Source organism: Cotesia typhae, unplaced genomic scaffold, assembly GCF_013202065.1.
Source record: "Cotesia typhae breed Kobodo isofemale line unplaced genomic scaffold, CoteBio_Ctyphae scaffold_45, whole genome shotgun sequence".
In the NCBI taxonomy this organism is placed as follows: Eukaryota; Metazoa; Arthropoda; class Insecta; order Hymenoptera; family Braconidae; genus Cotesia; species Cotesia typhae.
The window spans coordinates 1,372,794-1,390,837 of NW_027423777.1; the positions used below are offsets into that span (position 1 = coordinate 1,372,794).

Consider the following 18,044-nt stretch of genomic DNA (forward strand, 5'->3'; position numbering starts at 1 on the left):
TTTGGCACACCCTAATCTACATACAATAATAATTACAATACTTTTAATTTTAATACTTTTAATTTATCTACAGGTTAACCTAATAATATCGTTGTACTTGTATTCATAATTCAAAGAATAAAAATGACATGTATACGTACTTATATATTTTATTTATTTATTTATTAATCAAATGGTGATTTTCATTTTTAAAATGATGAAACAATTTCTAAAATTTTCGCATTTATCCTCAAGTTTTCCTTTGGAAATAAGAAAGAATGGTCGTTTAATTTAATTTTTATGACAAAAAAATTGTATGGTATGATGAAAAATAAGTTTACAACAAATTGTGAAGTTTGCTAATATTAGTAATTATTTATTTGATTGGTAAGTGAATTTGTTGTTAATAATAACAAGAAATATGATTTTATAAAATATGATAGTAGATATATCATATGAGCAAAAAGTTATTAGCAATTATTTTAAATAATTTACTTGAAAACGTTGTAAAGGAAGTGAGTGACTTCAACTTACACTGATGAAGCAATGGAAAACAATTTATTTATTTTCGAAAAATAGAATCGATATAGAAAAGTTTATGAATATCAGTTGTTAAATTTGGCCGAGTAGTGGGTAAATTAAAGTTTTATAATAAAGAAAAGAATCTGGAAAATTACAATATATGTAAGGCGCTGACAGAGACATAAATCAAAAGAGTTGGAGATTTATTGTTATTAATTTTTTTACTTTATTATTGGTTGCATTAATTGTTATGATTAATAATATAAAAATCTATTGAAAGTATTGGCTGAATTTTATTTTAATCAAGATAAAAAAAAAATTTTGTGTGATTGATGAGGAGATAATTTGACAGAAACTAAAATTTATAGGTTAATTTTAATTATACATTCAGAAATTTTATTGAAAATAGTGACAGAATCTATCTAAAAATAAAATAGCATTAAATTGTATGAAAGATATATCTTAACAAAGCGATAATTTGACATGTAGATCATTGCTAAAATTAAATTATTTAAAAATTGGGTGTATGTTATGTTAATATTCAAAAAAATACTTTTATTTTATATGATATTTGAGAAGTTAAAAATGTGAAAAATTTATAACTATAGTGATTAATAATGCACATCAGTATCATAAAATTTCAGTGGATAGTGTAAAGAAACCAGAGAGACCTAAATTTCTGATGAAGTTGCTGTGAAGGATTTCCAAAAATTATTGTCTGTCTCATGTGTGATTCTGTGTCACTTGAGTTGCAAAATTTGTTTTATTTTTTGAGTGGATCCATCAAAGAGCTCCAAAATTAGTGTCAAGAATCAGAGGACAGTGTAAAATAAACAGAGGAATTTTTATTTATAGTGCGTTCATTGAAAAAATCTCACAAAAATTATTTTCAATCTCAAGAGTGATTTTGTGTCATATTTGACTTACAAAATTTCTTTTATCTTTTAACTATAGAAAATTTAACCACAACTGAATGGTAATTTTAATTATTTAATTGCCTCCGTGTAGAAATGTGTAATTGAATATAGCAAATGAATTTAATTTTTATGATTAAGAAAATATCTATGAAGAGAGAGAATAGTAGACCTAGATAAAAATTATGTTTGTCATTATTCTTATAAGATCATTTATTATAAGTTCGATTGAATATTAGTTGAATTGTAATTTCATGATAAGAAAACGAATGAGTAATAAACGCAAGTATACTGCGATCATAGATAAATAAAAAAATCAAAAGTTAAATTCAGTTTATTATAACTTTTATTAATGAAAAAGAAATAATAATTTTATAAATAATAAAAAGAAACGACATCAAATGTTACTGATGGTTTAAAAATTGCCGCCCTAAATCAAGATATGCGGTTAACCACGCGCTAACGTCCGTACAATAAGGCCCCGCGCTGTTGATAGTAAAAATAATAGGCAAGTTTTATTTGTGATGTCAACAGTTAAATTATAAAAATTTATCCTAAAGATAGTGTATGTGATTGAGTCACATGTACATGATGAAATATCCTCAGTAAATGTGAATGAATAGTGTGAAACATAACATAACCTAAAAACAAAACAAAGGATCAAGTGCACTGCTGCATACACATAAAAAATGTTGTTATGTTAAATAACTCAAATATTTATGTACTAATTTTTGACATTTTTCTTTTCGTGAAGTGGATTAAAATTTTTAATAAGTTAAATACTGTAAACAAATTGAGTGATACAATTATGTCAGCGAATAAGCTTGTAAGGAAGTTACATACAAGAAACAATCCAGCCTTGCCCATGTTTGAGTTTGATCACTTCATTTGGTACGTATTTGTTTATTGATATATTTTTTTGCTAAATTAAAAGACTTATATACTGACATATCACTATTTTTTCTAGGTACACATACACTCCAGATTTTTATGAAAATTGGGCTCCGTCTCGTCTACATGTCAGCTTGGAAGAAAGTCGTACTCCAACAACAATGGTTTGGTGAGACCATGAGTGAATTTAAAGACACCAGAAAAGTATGAGATTTGAAAAAGGTAAATTTTCTTCAACATGACAAATTTATAACTTAACAAAAACATAACCATATTCTTTTTCAGGTCTGAAGAATCAACCAAGAGTATAGATGAATTAGTCAGTATCGAAGAATCGTGGACTTCATAAATGAATTGTCAAACTATAAGGATTAGCATTCAGTAGATAAGTAAAGTTCAAAGAAGATTATTAATAACAATTCGGTGAAATACATGTGAGTTGAGAAATCTTTATGATATTGATTGAAGGTAGTACAGAAGGAATTATTTTTGTATAATTATTCCTAAGAAACTTACTAAATTATTTGCACATAATAATTCTCACAAATAAATTGAGAAATCAAGATTTATTTTCTGAAAACCTTTTAGTTATATAAGAGTGCATAGTTAGTCTACGTGATTTTGAAAATACGCAGTTCAGGTACAATTAATTATGCATGATTCTTTCTAAGAAATTTATCAAATTATTTGGATGTAACAATTCTCACAAGAAATTTTGATACTTAAAATTTATTTTCTGAACACCTTTTAGTACAATAAAAGTGTGTAGTCAGTCTATATAATTATGACAATAGGCTATTCAGAAACAATTCGACGGTCTAATTAGCAATTGGTCTAACTCGTTATTGTGTAAGGAGTGATTTTTTTATATTTTGATGTAGCAATAGTCGAATTATAAATTACAAGCTGTTACTCGCCCGCTCTGCTGGGCGCTTTATAGAATTACATTTTTAGATCTAGACTTGAAATTTAATTAGAGTATTGTTTAGACTTGCACAGATTTCAAATTCTGTCGAATTGGCATGCACCTTTTATCCATGTTATTATTCTAGCTAATATTCATTGTAACTTTCATTGTGCAATCATTATAACATTCCCGTGTCTTTCTTACAAAAATTAATAATAATTGATTTATCAAATTATTAGCATGCAATAATCCTTACAACTGAATTGTGGAATTAAAATTTACTTTTTATACGCCAATTGTTGATATTTTTTAGGTAACGTGAATTAAAAATGTCATTGAGTTAACGAGTGTCAACAAGTGTAAAAATACAATTAGATCAGCGAACGAGCTTGCAAGCAAATTAGATACCAGAAACAATCAAGCCTTGCCCATATTTGATTTTAAAGAATTTTTGGTACGTATTTATTTATTAGTATATTTCTTTGTTAAATTATAAAACTTACATACTGACATCACATTATTTTTCTAGGTACACGTACACTCCAGGTTTTCATAAAAATGGGGCTCCGTCTCATCTACATGTCAGCTTGGAAGAAAGTCGTACTCAAACAATTTTGGTTTGTTGCGGCTATAAGTCAGTTGGGAGACACCAAGAAAGTGTGTGGATTTTAAAAAGGTAAATTTTTATTTTATATGAGAAATTTATAATTAAACAAAAACATAAACATAATTTTCTTTAGGTCTGAATAAGCAGCCAAAAGTAAGGGTGGATCATTGACTTCATGGATGGATTGTCAACAAAGAGGATTACCATTTAGTAGATGAGTAAAGTTGAAGATAAGTTATTAATAAGAAGTTAATAAAATAAAAGTAAGTAGAGGTATCAACACAATGTTGACGAGAGTCAGCTCAGGTAAAATTTATTGTGCATGATTATTTCTATGAAATTTATAAAATTATTTGCATGTTATAATTTTCACAAATAAATTGTGAAATTAAAATTTATTTGCTAAACGCTCTTTAGTAAAGTAAAAGTGCATAGAAAAATGTATACGATTTCGACAATATCGCTGTCCAGAAACAATTGCTTTTGCACGATTATCCCTAAGAAATTTATAAAATTATTTGCATGTAATAATTTTTATAAACAAATTGTCGAATTTAAATTTCTACTCTGAACACCTTTCATTGAAGTAAAAGTGCGTAGAAAAATCTATACGATTTTGACAATACGCTGTTCAGAAACAATTGCTTTTGCACGATTATCCCTAAGAAATTTAAAAAATTATTTGCATGTAATAATTTTTATAAACAAATTGTCGAATTTAAATTTCTACTCTGAACACCTTTTATTGAAGTAAAAGTGCGTAGAAAAATCTATACGATTTTGACAATACGCTGTTCAAAAACAATTAATTTTGCATGATTATTTCTAAGAATCTATTGCATTACTTGTATGATATAATTTCCATAAATTAATTGTGAAATTAAAATTTTCTATATGAACACCTTTTATTGAAGTAAAAGTGCGTAGAAAAATCTATACGATTTTGACAACACGCTGTTCAGAAACAATTAATTTTGCATGATTATTTCTAAGAATCTATTGCATTATTTGTATGATATAATTGCCATAAATTAATTGTGAAATTAAAATTTTCTATATGAACACCTTTTATTAAAGTAAAAGTGCGTAGAAAAATCTATACGATTTTGACAACACGCTGTTCAGAAACAATTAATTTTGCATGATTATTTCTAAGAATCTATTGTATTATTTGTATGATATAATTTCCATAAATTAATTGTGAAATTAAAATTTTTTATATGAACACCTTTTAGTAAAATAAAAGTGCGTAGAAAAATCTATACGATTTTGACAATACGCTGTTCAAAAACAATTAATTTTGCATGATTATTTCTAAGAATCTATTGCATTATTTGTATGATATAATTCCCATAAATTAATTGTGAAATTAAAATTTTCTATAAGAGCACCTTTTAGTAAAATAAAAGTGCATAGATAGTCTATAATATTGACAATATGCTGTTCAGAAGCAATTAATTTTGTATAATTACTTGTTACATATATATGTAATTATTTGCATAATATGATTTTTACATGTAATTTTAATAATTAAAATTTATTTTTTGAACATCTTCTAGTAAAATAAAACTGCGAAGTTAGCCTATATGATTTTGACAATACCCTGTTCTGAAAAAATAAATTTTTCATTATTATTTAGAAGAAATTTATTGATTTATTTGCATACAATAATTCTAATAAATTATTTTATTAATAAAAATTCATTTTCTGAACACCTTTCAGGAAAATAAAAGTGCGTCGATAATCTATATAATTTCGACAGTACGCTGTTCAGAAGCAATTCTTTTTGCATAATTATTCATATGAACTGTATTGAATTATTCGTAAGTAATAATTCTCACACATGAATTTAAAAATTAAAATTAATTCCTGAACAACTTTTAGTAAATTAAAAGTGCGTTGTGAATTCGATACGATTTTGACCGTACGCTGTTCAGGAAAAATTAATTCTGCATTATTTTTTGTAAGGAATTCACTGAATTATTTGTATGTAATAATTCTTACACATATATTTAAAAATTAAATTTTATTTTCCGAACCCATTTTTGTAAATCACAAGTGAAAAATTCATAAGATTCTAACAAAACGTCAGATCCTCCTATTTGAAACTATTTTAGATTGGTTATTTACGTAATAAGTAATATTATTACAGCTATACGTAAAATCGTTTTGATTTTCCAATCATTTCGGTTCAAAAATTCGAATAGGCGTTGTGAATGTCGCTTATTCGCTGTCTCATTTTGAGCGATAAAGTCAACATTTATTTTTTCGTCTAAAATTTTTTCCGCTTGGGGCGCTTACTGTCACTGGTGCAGATCCCTATTATCGACAAATCTCTATCCTACAGGTTCTTAAAATGATAATTCAGGAAAGTATCATTCAGAAAATATCGATTAACTGAATAAATAAATTTAAAAAATCAAATTAAAGATTTATTTAAATAATTTGCAATATTAAAAACATAACAGGTAATTAAAATTTGTTGTAGATAATACAATAATCAAGCTTAGATTAAATATTATAACCTCTAAAATTTTTCAGATCTCCCAATATCAATCAATCGCTTAGAACTGCGTCTTAAAAACGCAATTGCTAGTAACAGTAGCAAAAAAGTACAGCAAGTAATTGATGATTTGCTCAAAAATAATTTAAAATTATCAAACTTATCGAAAAAGTTTCACACTTACCACCTTCTTCAGCAATGTATCCTACAAAAAAAAGGAACAATTGCAAAATTACTTTTAAACGATGGCGTTCCAGTTAATAGCGCCATCAGTGGACCTTGCAACAGCCTTTTGCATTTAGCGACGATCAATCAAGATGTTGAACTGGTAAAACTGTTATTAGACAAGGGAATTTACATAAATGGCCAAAATACTCTTGGTAAAACCGCACTTTACATAGCTGTTGAATTGGGAAACGTGGAAATAGTCAAACTGCCTCTCCACCACCAAGCCGATATTAACATTGCTGCCAACGATTCTTCATTGCCGATCTATCTATCTAATCAACCAGACAAAGAAGAAATATTCAAGATGCTCATTATTAATGGAGCCAATGTTAATATTAAATGTAAACGTTAAACAGTCTTAGAGGATGCCGTACGAAAAGGATGCTCATCAAATGTTCAACACATTCTAACCCATTGTTCCGTTGATTTAACTATCAATAAAGATTGCCTTACAATTGCAGTTCTTAGCAATGGTAAGCAATACAATGCTATTAGAAATATGTTGCTTGACTATAGTTTTAAAGTAGATCCTCAGTGTGTTGACAATGCGCAGTTTTTTCACACTGTTATCGCTAAAGGATACATTGAAGTAGTTCAAAATCTTTTGAAGCTCGGAGCTAAGGTTAATGAACTGAAAAAAAATTCTGATCAAAATTCGCTTCTTCATACTGCGTGCCAATACGAGTAATTGAAAATAGTTAAATTGTTGATTAATTATGGATCAAACTTGAATGCGAAGAATATTCACGGAAGAACGCCAATTTCATATGCTATCGACAATGATGACGTTGAAACGGTTGAACTGTTGTTACTTACGGGAGCGTATGTTTCACATGACTTGTCTCTACTCCATATTGCAGCGTACAGAGGAAATATGATGATAATTGAAATGCTTTTCGATAATGACGTTAATGTGAATGCAAGCGATGAAGCTGGAAAAACAGCTTTCATTCTGCAGTCATGGAACAGCTTACATCAGATGATAATGAAGATGGTGTTGGCTGTAATCAAATGATCAACCGGAAAGCAATTATTGAGTTTCTTTTGGAAAAAAGGCGCTAAAATTAATGCGCAGATGAATGATGGCAAAACTGCACTCCACTTGGCTGTTCAAAGTAATTACGAGACAATTGTGGAGATTTTGTTGAAGAATGGTTCAACTGTAAATGTGCCGGATAATAATGGTGTCACGCCATTGCAAATAGCTGTTGAAAATGAAAACATGAATACTATAAATGTTTTGTTAGACAATAACGCAAATATCAAAGCTACCGATAAAACTGGCAAATCATTGTTCCACGTTATTGCCGAAATTGGAAAAGTAGAAGTTTTGAAAACTATTTTGAAATTCAATCTTGATGTCAATGCCTTAACTGATTCAAGTCAAACGCCTTTGCATATCGCTGTCAAAGCTGAATCTTTGGAAACTGTTGCCACTCTATTAGAATACGGTGCCAATGTCAATGCTGTTGATGGTGATGGTACTACACCAGTACATTTAGCTGTTGAACAAAATCAGATAGCGATTGCAGGATAATTGCTAAAATACAATTTTAATGTAAATTGTACTAATAAAACTGGTCAAACTTGTCTTCACATTGCTGTGGAAAATCAACACATAGATATCGTTGAAATTCTACTGAAGCTCAATTCAAATGTTAATTGTATCAGTAACGACGGATCCACGGCCCTTTTGATTGCAATCCGTAAAAACAATACGGAACTTACTGATATTTTGCTGAAATTTGATGCTAATGTTAATCACTCGGATTCCAATCAGACAACTGCGATTCATATTGTTGCAAACAGTGGCAATCGACAGATTTTATTGAAGTTACTAGATAATGGTGCGGATGTTAATCGCGTAAATTGCGATGGAAATACCGCTCTTTTTTTAGCGATTATGAGCTATTCAAGTTTAGAAATAATTGAACTTTTGCTTAAATCTGGTGCTTATGTTAGTTACCGAGGAATTTTAGGTGTAACTGCTTTTCATGTTGCTTCAACAATTAGAAGAGCTGATGTCATCGAACTTTTGTTAAAACACGGTGCTGATTTTAACAGCAAAACAGAAAGTAATGAAACAGCACTATCTGATACGGTTGGTAATCTTAACAGTTCATGTTATGACTATAACTATCTTCATTACCAATCGAATTTAGATACTATTTCTTCACACATCATTTATAAAAGTGATTGCGCAAAAACTATTGATATACTTATCAAACACTTACACAAGCTTCAATCTGTTGGACTTTACGTGAACGATGAAAATTTACGTGCGATTAAAATTTACAATAACATGATATATCGCAGAACTAATTGTATTGATGTTATTGATACTAATAGTATTAACTCATCTGATTTGTCCGATTCATTTCATTCATCTGAATTATCTGACTCCATCGAAAGTTTCAGTGATGATAATAGTGAATGTAGGAATAATGATATTAATAATAGCAATGATAGTAGTAATAATGATATTTCTTCTATCAAAATTAATTTTGAAGAAAGTGAAGAAATTGATCTAATGAAAAATAAAAAAATTGGCTGTAGTAATATAACGTTCTACGCTTTCTGACTCATAATATTCATCATACAGCGAGATATGTTAAAAATAATGAAATACTTGAGCTTATGAACACAAATGATTATGTCTCAATGTTTCCAATTTACGCGGATTTAATAAAGAGTCGCTTTCTTAAGGGGGATAGCCACTGTGACGCTGGAAAAAATAGGCAATTTTCGGGAATTTTTTTTACTAGGATAATAAAGGAATTTGGGGATCGGGTTTTTTTTGTTTTATAAAGTATATGTTGAGGATAATTCTCCTAAATTTTTATTCAAAAATATTTTGTTATCACAAAGTTATAAACATTTTTGTAGAGCACCAAAAAAATTTCCCCCTCCATTGCCGGTACTGTAACTCAAAAACGGATTATCTGAAACAAAAAAACCAAACGGCATTTTAATCTATAGGAATGTCGCTATCGTCGCACGTAGGGGATTTTGAAAATTTTGATTTGAGAAAAAATGGCGCCATATTGAAAATTTTTTCGTCTTTTTTCCTCATTTTTTGGACTCAAACAGCCTTAAAAATCTTAAAAATTAAAATTTTCAAAATCCCCTACGTGCGACGATAGCCACTAAGTAGACGAATACGGGGAAACAAAAAAATTGAGAATCGGTTCATATTTACGAAAGTTACAGTACCGGAAAGTTTGAAAAAGTCGTTTTGAGAAAAACGCGAGTAAAGTTTTAAGAAGATTCTCGCAACTTTAAAATCTAGTCTTTCACAAAATATTCATACTCACATCAAACTATCAAGTCCTGGGCCATATGAGGGTTCTTCCTCCTTATCTTTAGTATTGACCTTGACTTTTTTATTTTTTTACTGGCCGTTTCCATGCGGCTTTCAGCAGCTTTAACCCGAGTAGCGTCGCGCTCAGCGCAGTATGAGTAGAGTGTTGGTCCTACTTTAACATCGAGATTCTCTAATATCTTCAGAGTTGCTAGAGCCCCATCATTGAATGTAATTGTTGAAATATATAAAGCTATTTCAACAATAAGGGAATAAGAAGAATTTGTTTTTGGGGCGAGCTGCCACACTAATGCATTGAAGCTTTCATTATTATTTTGTGTAAACCCACCGACACATCGTTCCAATAACTCTGGATTCGATAGATCTTCATAAATCGGTATTAAAGCTTCCGCAATATCTGCAGGAAGTGGTGGTTTTTCAACTAATGAGTCCAAAGTATTTGTTGCCACAGCTTTTTGAAATTGACACCACGAATTTGCACCTTCAGGACAAAGAAAATGCTGCGGATCTTCGGGTGATGAAAACTTGTGATAAAATGTTTGCCAAATAGCATTATACATCTCATCAACATCATTAGAATGACGTCTGATTGCTAAACCATAATACTTTGTAAATTCATTAATTGCTTTGTCCGTTAATCGACCTTTCCCACCTAAACTTTTCTGTGTATTTTCTTCTTTTCCTGTTTTTGTCTTCTTGTTAGTTCGTTGCTTCTTCAAAGCCCTTAGTCGACTGCCCATTCGTTTTTGCACGTGATTAATACATTCCTTTTTTTTTTATCTTCACCATGTCCCCATACGGTTTAGCATCACAAATATTTTTATACGTTTTAGTGTCACCATCACCTATATAGTTTACATACTTAACGTTATGTAATAACTCTGATCGCATAAACATCTCTTTTATTCCATCTACCTCCATTTGTCCAGAAGAATTTTCATGGTTTATTGGACAGTCTAGAGCATGGTCTTGCATAAATTGATCGTATTCAGCTGTTCCTTTTTTGAGCTCATTAGCGCACACATCTTACAATAACTGGATTTCATACTTACATCTACGATTTTGCCAGTGAAGTAACCAATTAGAGAAGATATACCAAATGAAGATTTAAACCCTCTTTTCTTCCAACTACCGTCACCGGAGACAGAAATTCCAGGAATGTCATTGGATTTTAAATGCTTGCAGGTTTCTTGGATTTCTTCTTTAGCAGCTTTTTTCAACACTAAATCACAACAGTTTCTAGCTGCATTTCTGATTTGTGTGACCAGACGATCGTAAAAGCTATGGAACATTGGTCGTGGTAAATCCATGAAAGCACAAAATCTTTCAGCTCCAGATAACCCAATACCAATTATCCGCATTGCAAAGATGAAACGGCGATTAATTTCATACGCATTCTTGATGAGTGGACATGAATTTATCAAAACTGGATCACATTTTTGCAATTCACAACTAGTTTAAAACCTAATCCTCGAATACTTGTCTCAGTAAAGTTTACATCACCACCACACTTTTTACACGATACACAGCCACTTAGTAAATTAAATATCGAAAAAAATTTATAATTTTGTAGCTAATACTCGAATCAATTGTACAATCAGATTTTTGTGATAATTTCCTCTTGGAAGCACTATCACGTCGTTGAGAGCCAGTATTTTTTCAGTTTCATATCTGTTGAGCGGTCGATTAAATTTTTTCCTGTCGTTTGGCAGTTTTCTTTCGTTTTTAATAACTTTACTTTGTTTACGATCCATTATTTAACAAATTTTTTTGTTAAATAAACAAAAAAAAAGATCAGAAGATTTAAAAAAATAAGTAAGTAAACAATAACGAGTACACTAAGAAACTCAATAAATTAAAGAACGAGTGTGTATTCATACAAAACAACTAAACTATGAGGTACAGTATCTCAACAATAAGAAAAAATATACGTTAAAAGTCAAATAATTGTAACGGTTGACAATCGTGAGGGAAAACAATCGCCAACCCGTACGAATCAAAGACGGAGCGAGCAGGCGACGTTTTCGTCGAAGCGCCGCGCGTAAAACGGTCAATCAACGCGCTCTTATAAAAATGACTATAACTCGAAAACTATTCGGAATTTTTCTATAAAATTTGAAATACATAATTTTGAATATATAAACTTCAGTTTAATGAAAAAAAAAAAAAAAATTTTTTTTCCGAAATTTTACAGTGGCTATCCCCCTTAATGCTATAGAAAGAAATCAATTACTGATACAGTCTTATCAGTATTGTATTCATAAGATTTTTGATGGATTATCTTATGATTGTATTTATGAAATATTCAGTTATATCAGCAATGAAGATTTGAGAGTATTTATAAATATTCACGAAAATTTAAATAAATCAAGAACTAGTTTGTTCTAAGAAATATTCATTCATTGATTCATTTTATCAAAAACAATTTTTAATAACAATAAGTTGATTGTTTTAAAAAAATTTTGTCTTGTAATAATTTTATTAATTTTTGTTTGATGATAAGGTAATTTGTAAGCCTTCTAATTAAGTTACCATTACACAAAACTTTAACATCTTTGTACTGCTAATAAGAAGAAGAGAATCTACTTCTCCCAATCAATTCAGTATTTTAATGACCTTCAAGTATTGTGCACAAATTATTTCTGTCTTTTTTTTACAAGTTTCCTATTATGTTACAAGGCAGAAATTCATGGCTTCACGGCCTTTGGTCAACTCCGTTGGACTTAAAGTTCATCAAGACCTTAGTGCTAATTATTAATATTTTATGTGTTGTAACGCATTACTCAGAAAATTGAAATAAATGATGATAAATTAAAATTTAGTTAGTGATTGATTGTAATCAATAAATTTTATAATATTGAAATACTTTTATTAATACAAAATTGATTATATTAAATTATAATAGATTAAGCTTTGATTGGGATCAAGTGTTCAAATTTTCGTTAATTACTCTACCAAAAAATCAGACATGATGATCAGACCAATGTAACAGGCATCTTACCTTTTTGGATTTTCTTAGATTATCAATAACTTTTTTATTTAGTAATTATATAATCGCAAGTGGAATAAACTCAATAATACACATTTTAGATTCATCACGTCTTGGTTAAAATTTTACATTTCTAGAAACGAACTTTGCATCTAAATGGTCATTAAATAAACATTTATGCAATCAATTTTTAGTTTTGAAAATATGAATCTAAAATTGATTTTGAATTAAATTGTCTTTTCATTAAGTATTATTAAATTAAGTGTTATTAAATATTTGATCAAATGATTGTTATTAAAATGTTCAAGTCTGTATGAGAACTACAAAAACTTTATAAGTATCTTGCCATTATTAATAATTATATATAAACCTTGATCAAATAATTTTCATTGAAAATTTCTGAGCCTGTATCAAAACTATGAATACCCGGGAAAAAATGATCAGACCTGATCAGACATGAACAGGCATGAGTCTTCAGCCCTGATCAGACATGAAAAATGACCATGCCTGATCAGGCATGAATTGACCTGATCAGGCCTGATCAGACATGGTCAGGTCTGAAAACCCATTACTATTTTTAATTAATTATTTTGCTTAATTTTATGGTTGTAGTACTTGATAGAGTCGTACGCAATTCTCTATAATAAAATAAAATAAAAAAAAAAATAATTACATATTATTGTAAGGATGTAACACCAGCGGTCAACCATCCAACTACCAACCATGCTCAATGCTGTTTAACTCTGGTGTTATCCGTTTGCCTTGAATTTCCCGCCTGCTGTGCTGCTATATTAGATGTAACAATTCTATGAAGTACATAGAGTATCGAATAAGTTTATGATAAATATAATGTTAAAATTGGTTTTATAATACACTAGTCACAAAAATTAAGGGATATAAAAAAAATTCCAAATTTTTTGGTGATTTTCAGCGAGCTGTAACTCCGAGGAAAATGATCGCACAGAAAAAAAAAAAAAGCAAATTGTAGCTCCAAGTGTCTAGTTTTTAGATATGACCATGAAAATTTTTTGTCATCGTCAGGTCTGGAGAAATCCTAAGAAAACTACTGAAAAAAAATTTTTCGAAATTTTTTTTCGTCTTAAAAAGATCTACGGGCTTCAAAAAAATTTTTTCGATTGTTTCGTTTAAAAGCTCTTTTAGTAAATTTAATACCCTTTAATTTGACGTAATCAAAAGCCTGTACGATAATTTGCCGCGGAGTTATCGTCAATCAAAGCAAAAAAGTTTTTTTGACTTTGGAAATCAATAACTCTGGAAATAATGACCGTATAGGAAATCGAAGGAGGGTTTTGAAAACTACACAATATTCTCTATAAGAAAACGTAAACCGCTTTTGAAGAAAAAATTTTTTTGAATTGAAAACTCGGACTGAAAAAAGACAAAAATTCGCATAATTAAGGATATTTGGATAACTTGGTATAACTTTGGATAAAATGGTTGAACGAAGGATATCGTTGGTAATTTTTTAACTTCAAAGTGTCCCCTAAAATCCCTAAGAAATTCAAAGCGCTGCGATTTTTTGTTCATAGTGCCCAGAAGCTTCAAATTCTGTGTTTTCGCAAAAATCACCATTATGAGCAATTTTGTGATTTTTATTCATTTTTCCATTGAAAAAAATTTTTTTCAAAATTCTTTATTTTTCGATCAAAGAGATTGATTTTTCAAGAAATTTGAAAAAAAAAAAAAAAAATTTTCAATTTTTTCGAAAATTTTTTCGAAATTTTTTTATCAAAAATTTTTTTTTAATTTTTTTTTATCGTCTTCAGAATGCTTCACTATTGTCAAAAAAATTAACTCAATTTTTTCTGTCCGCTACAACTGCCTTAGTTTTAAATCTCATTTTAAAAATTCAATAAAAACAAATTGATATACCCCCGCGGAGTTCGGCTTTTCCTCACACAAAACTTGAATTTTACGTTTTCTTTTTAGCCTAAATTCCTTACGTGAATTTTATGTAAGCTTTTCTTTGATAAGCACCTTTTGATATGCCTCGTCGACATTTAGCTGCCACAGATGTGGCTCGCATTGTTACCCTCCTTCAAGAGGGCTACAGTCAGGTGGAAGTAGCAGCTTCTATGGGAATGAGCCAGTCCGTTATCAGTCGGGCCTATGCCCGATTTAACGCGACTCAAAGTTACGATCGTCGTCCGGGTCAAGGTAGACTACGAATCACTACCGAGCGTGATGATCGAGCTATCATTCGAGAAGCTCGTCGAAACCCTACTGCGCATGCCCACACGATCGCTCATCAATTTCGCAATCGTCGACAACGTTCTCCCCAACAACACATATCGGCATCAACGGTTCGAAATCGCTTTCGAGAGCAAGGACTACGCGCTAGACGCGCAAATCGCGTGCCTATGCTCACTCCACGACATCGCCGAGCCCGATTGGCCTATGCTCATGATCATCACCATTGGGGTCGTAGACAGTGGACCAGTGTATTATGGACTGACGAATCTCGATTTTGTCTTCATGGCAGCGATAGACGATCTCTCGTTTGGCGCCGTCGTGGAGAACGAGATCGGGATGGTTTTACGAGACCAGTTACAGCTTTCAATGGTGGATCAGTCATGGTGTGGGCAGGCGTGTCCTTCAATACCAGAACCCCGTTGGTCATCGTTCGTGGGACGTTGACTGCCGATAGGTACGTCGACGAAATTCTGAGCCACACGTCCTGCCTATGCGCACACGCATGGGGGCAAGACGGTTCATTTTGATGCAGGATAATGCTCGTCCTCACACTGCAGTTCGTACGCGAACTTTTCTCCGCGCCAACAACGTAACAACGCTTAATCATCCAGCGATGAGTCCTGATTTGAACCCAATTGAGCATGTTTGGGACATGCTTGGGCGTCGATTGCGGCGAGACTATCCGCAACTGCACAATCTTCATCAGTTGACTCAAGCGTTGTTACGTTGTTGGCAAGGAATTTCGCAACGTGATATTCGACGATGCATCAACATACAAGAGCGTTTACGAGCTGTGATTCGGAACAGAGGTGGCAATACACGGTACTGAGCAGTTACTGCCGTGCGTACAGAGGTCATTCGGCAGCTGCAAACAGACAAACACGCAGACAAAGACACACACACACACACACGCGCACACACACACACACACGCGCGCGTGTGTGTGTGAGAAGCATAAATCCGACCGAGCAACCTCCACGTGGTACGCTTTGAGTAACGCTAATGCCGGCGGTAAAACAACAGTCGAAAAAATTGAGAAAATTTCGAAAAAATTTTCGAAAAAATTGAAATTTTTGTTTTTTCAAATTTCTTGAAAAATCAATCTCTTTGATCGAAAAAATAAAGAATTTTGAAAAAAAAAATTTTTTTCAATGGAAAAATGAATAAAAATCACAAAATTGCTCATAATGGTGATTTTTGCGAAAACACAGAATTTGAAGCTTCTGGGCACTATGAACAAAAAATCGCAGCGCTTTGAATTTCTTAGGGATTTTAGGGGACACTTTGAAGTTAAAAAATTACCAACGATATCCTTCGTTCAACCATTTTATCCAAAGTTATACCAAGTTATCCAAATATCCTTAATTATGCGAATTTTTGTCTTTTTTTCAGTCCGAGTTTTCAATTCAAAAAAAATTTTTTCTTCAAAAGCGGTTTACGTTTTCTTATAGAGAATATTGTGTAGTTTTCAAAACCCTCCTTCGATTTCCTATACGGTCATTATTTCCAGAGTTATTGATTTCCAAAGTCAAAAAAAACTTTTTTGCTTTGATTGACGATAACTCCGCGGCAAATTATCGTACAGGCTTTTTGATTACGTCAAATTAAAGGGTATTAAATTTACTAAAAGAGCTTTTAAACGAAACAATCGAAAAAATTTTTTTGAAGCCCGTAGATCTTTTTTAAGACGAAAAAAAATTTCGAAAAATTTTTTTTCAGTAGTTTTCTTAGGATTTCTCCAGACCTGACGATGACAAAAAATTTTCATGGTCATATCTAAAAACTAGACACTTGGAGCTACAATTTGCTTTTTTTTTTTTTTTCTGTGCGATCATTTTCCTCGGAGTTACAGCTCGCTGAAAATCACCAAAAAATTTGGAATTTTTTTTATATCCCTTAATTTTTGTGACTAGTGTATATTTTGATAGTCCTAATTTATTTATGTAACCGAATCTCATTATAATATCACATTTATTTAAATAATATAATAAGTAATGATTTTCATATTAGGCAGGAGCAGAGCAGACCATAACATCCCATAGAAAATGTAATAAATTTTTTATTTCAAAATTATTTAAATAAACGTAATGTTAAAAATAATTTTGCACTTTTTGTGATGACCAAAAATTTTTTTTCGTCAAAGAAAAAATTTTTATCATATCTCTGACTATAGTCAGAGAGGAACAGTCATAAACAGGCATGGTCAGACATGAATAGACATGAACAGGTATGAACAGGCCTGAGCGTATTTAACACTTCAGACATGAACAGGCATGGACAGGTCTGATCAGGCATGGAGAGGTCTGATCAGGCATGGACAGGCCTGAACGTATTTAACACTTTAGACATGAACAGACATGAGCAGGCATGGATAGGTCTGGTCAGGCATGGACAGGCCTGATCAGGCCTGAGCGTATTTAGTACTCCAGATATGAGCAGGCATGAACAGAACTGATCAGGCCTGGTCATACATGAACAGGCATGATCAGGTCTAATTTCAGGCCTGATCATACATGAACAGGCATGGTCAGGTCTGATCATTTTTTCCCGGGTAGTTCATGAAAAATTATCCTGTCAGCATCCACTTGCTAATACTTATCATGAAAGAAAAATTCCTTCACATTTTTACTCTGGTTACGCAGTTGAAAAAAGCGACTTCTCCAGTAACTAAAAATTCAGAAAAGAATAATTGTAATGTTATAAATTGAATATTTCTATCAGTACTTACGCTGCATCACGCTCGCCTTGATATCGTCCCCTCCTTCGGTTTCTTGTCGGTCCAGGTACATAGTCTTGATTCAAGTAATTGCCATTATTTAAATAACCTCTATTGTAGTGCGCATTTTGGTTTCGAGCATTATTATTAAAAAATCTTTCAATCTGATTATGATAATAGTTGTCAATGTCATAATTGTTGTCGCCATCATTCCAATCTAGTTCATTTTGACGCAAGTTTTGCCTCATTGCT

General features: G+C 31.2%; 1 protein-coding gene and 1 pseudogene across 2 annotated transcripts; one reads left to right on the top strand and one right to left on the bottom strand.

Moving 5' to 3' along the window:
- Positions 1-7,305: 7,305 nt before the first annotated feature.
- LOC141537027 (uncharacterized) lies at positions 7,306-8,873 on the top strand (annotated as a pseudogene).
- A 206-nt stretch (positions 8,874-9,079) lies between these two features.
- LOC141536749 (uncharacterized) lies at positions 9,080-10,938 on the bottom strand. Of its 2 annotated transcripts, XM_074257467.1 has the most exons (3): positions 10,926-10,938; positions 9,866-10,829; positions 9,080-9,493 (listed from the first exon to the last, which is right to left on the bottom strand). In XM_074257467.1, exon 2 carries the CDS (start codon positions 10,611-10,613, stop codon positions 9,867-9,869), a length of 747 nt encoding a protein of 248 aa, XP_074113568.1. In that variant the 5' UTR covers positions 10,614-10,829; positions 10,926-10,938; the 3' UTR covers positions 9,080-9,493; position 9,866. The 2 variants fall into 2 exon arrangements, with proteins under 2 accessions (XP_074113568.1, XP_074113567.1); XM_074257466.1 differs by lacking the exon at positions 10,926-10,938 and having other exon boundaries at positions 9,866-10,872.
- Positions 10,939-18,044: the final 7,106 nt, after the last annotated feature.